The sequence below is a fragment of the Neomonachus schauinslandi genome, chromosome 8, assembly GCF_002201575.2.
Source record: "Neomonachus schauinslandi chromosome 8, ASM220157v2, whole genome shotgun sequence".
NCBI classification, from domain to species: domain Eukaryota; kingdom Metazoa; phylum Chordata; class Mammalia; order Carnivora; family Phocidae; genus Neomonachus; species Neomonachus schauinslandi.
Window position 1 is genome coordinate 9,211,852 of NC_058410.1, and position 10,841 is coordinate 9,222,692.

Genomic DNA, 10,841 nt, shown 5'->3' on the forward strand with positions numbered 1-10,841 from the left:
CCCCCCCCCCCCCCCCCCCGGCACAGAGACCCACAGCAGGGAGGGATCTCACAAGGGCAGTTTCTCCCAGAGGAGCAAGGGGATTGTGCCCCCTACCAGGCACCCCAACCCTTGGGACCTGCACCAGAGTGATGCACCCCCAAAAGGTCTCACTTAGAAAAAACAGTGGGGCTTACTTAAGTCCAAGAGGCATGTGGTCTCTCTCACATAGAGACCCAGGACAAAAGCAAGTTTGAAAAGCATCTAGACTGTATGTGAAGGAGATTCATTTGCTAATCTTCGAGCATCTGCCAGAGGGGCGGGACAGGTGGGACGCTCTCCAGAGATGAGCACCATTTTTGCTCTCTCTCCCTCTCTGCTAGCGCAGGCGGCGCCCAGAGACAGGGCACTCTCCCGCTGCCATGGGGTGAACGGTCCCGGTGCTCTCCCATTGCCTGGCCGAAGCCAGCGGGCATGTGAGCTGCTCCACGCTCCTGCTGCCAGACTGGGGCTGGAGGCTGCAAGTGGTCACAGCGTTCTCCCACAGCCTTGCTGCTGAGGGGCAAGAACAGACACGGTGCCCTCCTGCAGCACCACCGAGGCCAGAGGGCACGCACAGCCCAGGCAGTCTCCCAGGGCTTTTCTAAAGCCGGTGGGTGCGCTCCACCCCCTGCGCTCTCCAGCTGCGTCGCAAAGCCAGCAGGTGCATGCAGCCCACACAGAGGGCACCCATTGATCCCCTGGCCCTCGTGGCCAGGGGGCGCTTGTGTTCCTGGGCTCCATGGGACTATAACAATTGCGAAGACAGTTCCTGGCAGCCTACAACCCCCAGCGCCCTGCACAGACGGTAGACTGAAGCACATCCCCAGTCTCCCTGCGAAAAAGGCCTATTTACTTGTCCTGGAGCTTTAGCCTGAGGGGCAGACTTCCTGTTTGCCACACAACCAGGGGTTATGAAGGTGTTCTCAGGGAACACAGGCTGGGAGGCACCATCCTTGCAGCCCTGGCCTTGCTTCAGCTCTCTGGTACCTCCTAGGAAGGAGCTTATACATTGGCTAGAACCCTGAGTTTTGCAACCTCCATCCAAAGGACACCTTTGGATCTCCTGGCCTGGAGGCCAGCAGAGGTTATGATTATAGTCCCACAGGACTGTATCTATTTGCATACTTTAAAAGCTGCTGCCTATGGGTCTGGCTTCCAATCAGCCTGAAACTAGGTTCTAACAGATCCTTCCCTTTGGAACATCAACAGGTCTTGACACACCAATGGAACCCTATCAAGAATAAATCAGGTTGCTTGGGCAATCACAAAAGTTGGAAAGATAACCAAGACCTAGGGCAAGGTTAAGTGACAAGGTTCATCACCCACACAAGGCCACTCCTTTAAGATGGGGAGAGGCTGCTGTTTAGAAACATATAGAAATGAACACAGAGTGGGATGCCTGGGTGGCTCAGTCGGTTAAGTGTCTGCCTTTGGTTCAGGTCATGATCCCAGGATCCTGGGATCAAGTCCTGCACTGGGCTCCTTGCTCAGCAGGGAGTCTGCTTCTCCCTCTGCATGCCACTTCCCCTGCTTATGCTCTCTCTCTCTGACAAATAAATAAATAAAATCTTAAAAAAAAAAAAAAAGAAATGAACACAGAGAGTCAAGCAAAACGAAGACATAGAGAAGTATGTTCCAAATAAAAGAACAAGGTAAAAAGCTCAGAAAAATACCTTAATTTCACAGAGATAAGTAATCTGCCTGATAAAGAACTCAAAGCCATGGTCATAAAGATGCTGACCAGACTCAGGGGAAGACCAGATGAACACAGTGAGAACTTCAACAAAGAGATGGAAAACATCAGCAGGTGCCAAACATTAGTCACAGAGCTGAAGCACACACTGGAGGGTTCCCCGGCAGACCAGATGAAGCAGAAGAACAGATCAGCAATCTGGAAGGCAGGGCAGTGGAGCTCACCCAAACAGAGCAGCCAAAAAAGGAAAAAAGAAGTAAAAAAGAAAAATGAAGACAGCCTAACAGACCTATGGGACAACATCAAATGGAATAACAATTCACATTACACAGGCCAGAAGGAGAAGAGAGAGAGAAAGGAGCAGAAAATTATTTGAAGAAATAATGGCTGAAAGTTCCCCAACGTGGGGAGAGAAACAGACATCCAGGTCCAGGAAGCCCAGAGAATTCCAAATAAGACGAACCCAAAGAGATCACATTAAGCACATCCTAATTAAATGTCAAAAGTTAAAGATAAAAAGAGACTCTTAAAAGCAACAAGAGAAAAACAACTTGGGACGTGCAAGGAACCCCCAGAAGACAACTGGCAGATTTTTCATCAGAAATTTGCAGCCAGAAGGGGTTGTGGGATGATAAATCCAATCCAAAGTGCTGAAAGGAATAAAGCTTCCAACCAAGAATACCCTACCCGGCAAGGTTATCATTCAAAATTGAAGTACAGATAAAGAGGATGGTAACAAGATCTACTGTGGCGATCACCTTGCAATGTATACAAATATCAAGTCATTATGCCATACATCTGAAATCAATATAATGTCACGGGTCAATTATACCTCAACAAAATATTTTGTAAAAAATAAATAACGCAGGGTGCCTGAGTGGCTCAGTCAGTTAAGCATCTGACTCCTGATTTCAACTCAGGTCATGATCTCAGTCCTGGGATTGAGCCCCACATGGGGCTTCACACTCAGCAGAGAGTCTGCTTGAGATTCTCTCTCTTCCTCTCCCACTGCCCGGTCATGCTCTCTAACTAAATAAGTAAGCCAATAAAATCTTTAAAAACAAATACAGAACACTACACAGGATCACTCTAATATTCCATGTGTTAAAATTCACTTGACTTTCTCTGAAAGAGATAAATTAAGCTCTAAGGAAACAGGCACCTAGTTATGAAATCCAAATGCATCTTAACTCCTGGGTTAACCCATCCTTAGCCATTATAAACAAACACTTGTAAATTAAAGGGAAAAAAGAACCTTTTTATATAATAAAATTGATTTTTGAATTACTGTAACTTCCGAGTCTAGAAAGGTAGCTTCATATGAAGCCCTCTGTAAACATGCACCAGTTGAACTTGAGCAGCAACAGTGCTTTGTCAGCAGCTCGTCTGGGGCCGAGTCTGCGGGGGGCGTGAAGGCCCCAGCCATCTCACCTGTCCTCAAAGCACACGGTGCACTTCCAGGCATCGGTCTTCCTCAGGAACACTCGGCACTCCGAGCACACGCGGTGGCTGCAGCCCTTGCACACGGCCCCCCGGTTCAGCAGAAGCCCCAGCTCACGCTGACAGCGTGCACACGACTTCTCTTTGTACTCCGGGCTCACGCTCTTTGCTCCTTTCCACCGGAGATGCTGCAAGTGCGTCTTCAGTTTCCTGCGGCCCGAAGAGTCAAATGGTAAGTTATGACTGAAAGAAAGGACAGACGCCAGACGTACCCCTACATGGCGAGGGCCCCAACAGTACCACCCCCGGCAAGAGAAAAAACAAGGGGCTTTGGCATCCAACACACCCGGGTAACAACATGGCCGTGTGAACTAGGCATCTCACTCAATCTCTCCAGAAAGAGGCTCAGAGATTTTCTCCACAGTGAAACGGAGATGAGAAAGAGCTCACCTCCCACAGATGCTGGGAGGATTCAATGGCAAAGCCTAAAAAGTGGCCGGCACAGAGGAGTTAGTCTCTAGTTTGGTTCTAGGCTCATCCCTCCATGCCCAAAGGACATCATCATGGTTAGCAAGGACGGAGAGAGAACAAAACAAAACACACACACGCACACAGAGAAAATGGCATCAATTTTAATATAGAAGGCATGGAAAGATCTATAAAGATATACATGCCTGCTATTGTCATTAAGTTATCCAATAAAACTATTTAACTGATGTTATGCTTTTGCTACTGTTTTTTTAAAAGGATTTTACTTATTTGACAGAAAGAGAGATAGTGAGAGCAGGAACACAAGCAGCGGGGAGTGGGAGAGGGAGAAGCAGCCTCCCTGGCTGAGCAGGGAGCCCGGTGCTGGGCTCAATCCCAGGATCCTGGGATCATGACCTGAGCCAAAGGCAGACGCTTAACAACTGAGCCACCCAGGCGTCCCAGCTACTGTTTTGTTTTGTTTTTTGTTTTTTAATGGGTGGTCAGTTCACTTCCAGTCCCTATTTCCCCGAGATAATAGCCCAAGTGTGCTAAGGGACCTTACACTGGACCCCAAAGAGGTGTTATTAACCAGAACACTCTTGTATGAAATGTCTCTGCTAGCTACTTTTAGAAGAGAGAAGCCAATCCCCAAAAACAAGTGTAGTTCATTCAATTTGCAGAAATTGCAGGATTGGCTCTACAGTCTGTACCCTCCGGAACAAAACTTACTGACCACAGCATCCAAGTTACTTTGCTGATATTCAAAACAATGTTTCTAAATCACCGAAAGGCCTCTAATCATCAGAGACAATTCCATTTTGTTCAGTGTTTTTTATTTTTTAGTGGAAGAAAGTACAAGTACATTTAGGGAGCTTTGGGGTAACAGGGAAGGACAGAAAAAAGACACCGTATCTTCCAGTTACCCCGCAAATTTCTCTCATTCCTCAAGCATTGGGTTGCCCCGAATTTTGTTTATTTATATGTGTATTTTTCTTGGCAGACTCTGAAAGAGTTCCGCCGTTCAAAACAAAACAAAATCAAAAGCCTATTCCACGTACTTATTTTCCAGTCTTTGCGTCCTTTACAGACATTGAGAAACAAGGCATCGCCGTTTGTAAGGGTGGATCTGGACCGCTACCAATCGGCAGTTTTGATACAGTCTAGCCCTGCTTTATTAAGTGTTAACTCATACCAAACAGTGCGTGCAGCTTCCAGACAGACAAGGAAAGGAACTTCCTATTGACAGATCAGTCAGGGAACAGGCTGAGCAGGTTCATATTTGATACTCCCCCTCCCCTCAAAGCCAACTTGGAAGCAAAAGCACACTAAGAAAAAGACAGGAATGGATTGCAGCAGACCTGCTGTTTCTATGCTGCTTTCTCGGCTTTTCTGTGTGCCTTCGGAGACCCCCACCAACAATTTAGGCAAACCTTCGCTGGAGGTCTTTCCCTTGAGGGGTATAGTAGAAGCCTGCAAACCTTCCTTTGAATTAGTCCCACGAAGTAGCAAAGGGACAAGCAGCACACAACACACTTAGCACAAAAAGGCACTATTCTAAGTCAATGACAAGAGCAGCCTCCCTTTGCCCTTACAGTGGGGAGCTCAGTTAGAGGGCAGGGCTACCTGGCCTCTACCCCTCACGGGGCCACTTGCAGAGGGGATGCCCGAACCCCCCGTGGCCAGCAAGCAGGTGGCAGCAGGCTGCAAGCAGGAAAACCCAGGGACTTGGACGCATGTGGAGGACAGCCTACCGGATCCTTTCCTCCTCGATGTTTTGAACCGCCTGGTCTCGGTACAGAACCTGGAGGATGACCTCGCGTTCCAACTCCTGGAGGGAATTCAGATTGATGTCCCGGGCCATTCCTTCTCTCGTGCAGAGACCTGAGCCGAGTGTCACTCCATGGCCGAGTACCCCTGTGCTGTGGGTGAGCTCAGAGCGCCCAGGAGCAGCCCCAAGTGCTTGAAAGTGCTCCTTCTCCTATTTATTGGCAACTGTTTGGCTTGTGACTCTTTTTTTTTTTTTTTTTTGTCCTTTTTAACTGTGTCACACTCCTCAGGAGAAGAAAGCTCCAAGAGACTGCCCCTCAGCTGGACTCGTGGCTCCCCGAGCCTCATGCCACCCGGGGAGCCTTTCCACGGAGCCTTACTGCTGCCTCTGATGTCCGTCTAATCCCAAAGCATATCTGTTTTCTGAGGTTTTGCCAGAGATTGTTATAAATCAGACATGGCTCCAAGCAGATAATTTCTGCAAAGCAGAAGTGAGCCCCAATCGGCGGGAACTTAGAAACGGCAGCAGAAGCGTATGGAGGACATTCAGATGCTAACCTTCCCCTCCAATGCCTTCAGGTCAGCAGTTATGGTCATTAAAAGCCCAGCCAGTTCAAAGCCTGTAGAAAGGAACAACAAAATGACCTCATTTTCCTGGCTTGTGCATGTCTGCGGCATCACTTCTGGACACACAAAATGTTCCACACAGACCTTTGCACCTTCTGCCATCGTGATAATGTAAGATTTTAAATTTTATTAAAATTGGCCTTCTCATGTTTCTAAAAGCCACACTTCTGAACTTGAATTATTCTTGAATTATTCGTATCTCCAGTGATCAGAGAAGCAAAAAGGTCCATGTTTAACGGACATCATCCTAATGGAAAATACATTAGAAGACTCAATGTGCCCAACACTTAGCTCTTATTTTTACAATTAACTTCAAAACTCAAAAAAAGTAGGAATATCCCACAACCTCTATCTATCAATTATTTATGGTTTTTAATGGTTTTCAAGGATGTCACATGCATGGGGTCTTGTTTCTGTCTAATGCTGGTTGAAAGATTCTGCATACGTTCCCCCTGCTTTTTTTTTTCCCCATTGGAGACACTGGGCTCACATGACCTTCAATTTGTTCCTCCCCCACCCCAACCAAGAAGATGGTGTTGAATTGATAAAACACACTGGCTAGATGCATATCGTTGAAAAGCAGAAAGTGTAGAACAAAGCAATATACTTTCTGTAATGCCATTTTTTAATCAAATCTACATGATTTGTCATTGTGACAACCAGAAGTGCCCCACAAATTTCTAAAGATGTAAGTGTGGTACTGCCCCCGTGATAAGACTTCCTTTCAATGCTTTAGAAGCTAAACTTTTGTTGGGCTTCAATAGAAATCCACATTATATTAATTTATGATCCATAACAAATCATTGAATAAGGGCTTAATAGAGCCCTAAGGGATCATCTTCTGTAAGAAAAAAAAGGGTTAAGAATCTCTGCTTAATCTTTGGTAGTCTGGTGAAGCCTGTGTATTTAATGCATAAAATAAAATACATTGAATTACAAAGGAAATCATTTATACTGAAATGTTTTACTATAATAATATCTATGTTCACTGATGCATGAAATAATGAGATCTAGCAGTGATCTAACAACTACTATAATATCAAAGTAATGATGATTATAAGTAATATTTTGAGATATCTACAACATACATCGTGGTATGAAAATATGCGTGATTTCTATTAGTGACAGTTACCAGTCCTGCTAGTTCTACTCTGGTTTGATGCCTGTATTCATAATGGAAAGAAATGCTAAATTTTAGTTAGAGGTAGATAAATAAAGAAGTAATCTTTTTCCAATCCAAGTTCATGGCCCTATAGGCTAAGGACTCATGGCTTAAGGGATTCTAGATTTGTCAGTTGCTCTATTGTGGGACAAAGTTAAAATGCACAGCTCGCCCAAACGCACAGGTTGCATGAAGAGTAGGAAGTCGCAGAGCTCTGAAAGGGGCACTCTTGGCCTCTCGTCTTCAGGGAAGTACTCACCAGTGCCTGTCTTCAAAAGGCTTCCTATCCAGAAGATGGGAAAATGACCAAGCAGCAAGGACTCTGGGCTCTAGCCCAGGCTGGCTGGTAATCACAGTATGACTGGTGCAAAGCCTCAATCCTCCTTGGTCCCCAGTTTCTGGATGAACAGATGGAACTTGCAGATCTTAGTTCCCCGAGGCTCTGAGTCTCTGGAAAACAGGAAAGCAATATGCAATAACGTATCATCAAGTAACAAGTGGTAAGGTGCAAATTGGCCAATATGTTGCCAACTTTATGAGCCTATTTCTTCTAAACTTGCCCCTTGGCTCTTCCTCCTTCTTATTTACCACTGGGCCAAGAACTGTACAGTTGCCCCAATTCTCAAGTATTTTCAATGAAGATTTTTGCATTTGGCTCAAAACACTTGATTTGTGTGCACCGAGCTTTCTTTTCACGGGGTTTCTGTGCTCCACCCTCTGGCTCTGTTCATGTGGTACAGGGGTGGAAATGACATTAACAAGTGGATTCATTGGGGGAATCCTGGCACACGCAAATGTTTACTCATCCAAGTGGTTGGGTTTTACAGAAATACAGGATTCAGTTATCATGTAAAAACACTCCTCATACTCTATCAAATTCATGGCTATGGGCCTCCAGTGGGAAGGGTCCTTTTCATGGATGAGAGGGAGCTCATCCTCCCCCCAGTGGCCATTCACTCCTACTTACGGAAAAGTAAAATTTGCGTTGTTTCTCGGATCCATCCATCCATCCATTCAGTAAATATTTACTGAGCACCTTCCAAGTGCCACACACTGTTCAAGTGCTTAGAGCACATGACTTGATTGACTGGTGATTTACACTCTATCCCATGTGTAAGAAGACTATGATGTTGCTTACAATAAAAGCACAGAGAGGACAATTAAAGTCAGAGAGACATCAGCAGTCAGAGTGGAAAGGGGAGATCATTCTACCAGAAATCTGCAGTGAGACAGTCACCGTGCTTGAGTATTAGATGTATTTCTGACCTTCCTAGTAGCCAAGGCAAAACCAAACAAAATGAAACAAAACAAAACAAAACAAAAATCAAGGTGATGTATATCATTCTGATAAACTGAAGGAAGATGAGAAGGACCTCCTTCTCATAGGTATTAAGGGCATAGACTGAGAAAACAATCAATTATTTGAGCCATGGTTCAGCAGAAGAAGCAAAAGTATGCTTGAAGGATCATTATTATATTGATCTTAAAGCTAAGAAGCTAGAACCAAATCATAATTCACTGAAAGCATTTCAAATAGAGATCAAAACATGGTGCTTCCTGATATTCCAAGGTGATGTTGGCATAAAGCTTAGAAAACCAGAGGATCAGTGTTTGGTATCCATCCCCCTGTGTTTTTTATTCTTGACTTTCAGATATTTGATCCTAGCTTCTGTAAACCTTCAGCCATTCAAGCACTTGGTTAATATTTACTACCAGTAAAGCCTTCTATCATTAGATGGAAATGTACTTTTTCCTTTAACTTGAAGGATCTGCCTCTAGATCCTCTCTAAACAAGGGGTGGCTTTTTAAAATGATGCCATTGGTACTGCAGGGAGCATCACGCTAGGGTCATAAATTGGTTCTGTTCATCGGGCATCACCACAGGATCTTTCACAGCAAGATTTCACAGAAACTGAGGAAGATGTTTTCTCTTTGGTGTCCAGGGACCTCCTAGTGTCCCACCTGGCTTGGTGGCTTAGATATTCCATTTACCACATTTGAGCCACGACTGCTTCATCTCATTGGGACTCGCCCAGGATTTTCACGGGGCAGTACCACACTTACATCTTTAGAAATTTGTGGGGCACTTCTGGTTGTCACAGTGACAAAAAATTGTCTTGCATCCCCATGCAAATGTTGACTACCTTACCAGACAATTCGATTAGAAAAAAAATTATAATTATCTGATAAAATGTAACTCTTATATGAACACAAAGTGTATTTTGCAGGATTTTAATATACTCTGAGTTTTCCAGGATGCAACTATTGTGTAGATTGAAGGAAAACTGAACTTTGTTTCACTTAGAACTTTAACAAGAATTGTTTATCATTGCAGAAAGTTGCATTACCAAAGGCAACATTGACTGTAGTATCTGAAAGACTCCTGCCCTTTGCTGGTAACAATCTGCATTTGTAAATGTCATATTCAACATGACTCTATTTACATAAACATCTGACAACTTCACTGGGTCTTCTAATGTGGTTTACATGTCCAAGTTCACATTATATGGTAATTATAAATATATATACATTCCTCTTATTTCTCCTTTTTATCATGATAATTGCATTGTAGTAGAAGTAGTGTGTAGGTAGGTTACAGTATACGTGAATTCTGGTTCTGGATAGTAAAAGGTGAACTATAATATATTTCCTATAATGAGTGAGCATGGAGTTTCATAGTTTTAAGGGGAGCCTAGGTGGCTCAGTTGGTTAAGCATCTGACTCTTGATCTCAGGGCTGTGAGTTAAGCCCCACATTGGGCTCCACGCTGGGCATGGAGCCTACCTAAAAAAAAAAAGTTTCACAGTTTTAAGAACCACTGAATTAGAAGACCCAATCATTTCTAAGGCCACTTACAAATTAAGTTATATAATTCTCTTGTTCATGTTTCAACACATTATTGGGTTTGTAGGAGGATGGGGTTTGGGATAGAGAGAATGGTTGGTTCTCATTGGTTGTTTGGTGTTTCGTGTTTGGGAGCTTCAGTTTATGAATTTGCATATGCAATTTTGGATCTGATCTCCAGGTTGTAGATGAGAGCTCAGAGTTCTTGCAACGCAAAATCTTTGAATTATTTTAGCTGCATTTTTTTCAATCCTCTTCAATCGAAGTTCTGGGGCTCTTTCTGCACTTCATCCCAGTGAGGCTGGCATTTGAATTCTTAGAAGTTTTGTATCAACTGCCAACTTGGACAGTCTACTGTGTGATCCATCTTGCAAATCACTCAAAAACGCTTCACTGAAACTGTTCTTAGCTCATCGTCTACTTATCCAAGACAAAGTGCCCCCAGACCCCTGGCAACAATTTACTTATTTTTAATTTTTTAAAGTTTTGTTGTTGTTTTTTAGTGAACTTCCTAGCCAATAGAGGTTTCTAGGGTGGCAGATGGAGTCAGTGGGCAGCACAGGTCCATGGTGAACACCAAGAAAATCAGAATTTCAACCACTTCCTGGTATTCTCGGGGTACGTACACCTTTACAAATTCCATTCCTAGTCACCTGTAGTAGAAACCATGTTGGAATATTTGTCATATTCTTTGAAACACGGGTAAAACAAATACACTTCTTGCGTGGATGTTTTGATTGATGTGATGTTTTGAAGTAGAACATGGAGGTAGTAAAAGAATGACATGAAATCTATGAAAATCGGTTGTGTGTTACG

General features: G+C 44.1%; 1 protein-coding gene across 2 annotated transcripts in view; it reads right to left on the reverse strand.

The window, feature by feature from the left end:
• SYTL3 (synaptotagmin like 3) overlaps positions 1–5,590 on the reverse strand; it is a 76,442-nt gene extending 70,852 nt beyond the window's left edge. The window contains exons 1-2 of one of the 2 annotated variants that reach the window (XM_044917461.1): positions 5,377–5,590; positions 3,146–3,364 (exon numbers count right to left, since the gene is read on the reverse strand). In XM_044917461.1, coding sequence (XP_044773396.1) covers positions 3,146–3,364; positions 5,377–5,486 — 329 coding nt within the window. In that variant the 5' untranslated portion in view covers positions 5,487–5,590. The remainder of the gene's footprint in view (positions 1–3,145; positions 3,365–5,376) is intronic. The other variant, XM_044917460.1, reaches the window with a different exon arrangement.
• Between the last annotated feature and the right edge of the window lie 5,251 nt (positions 5,591–10,841).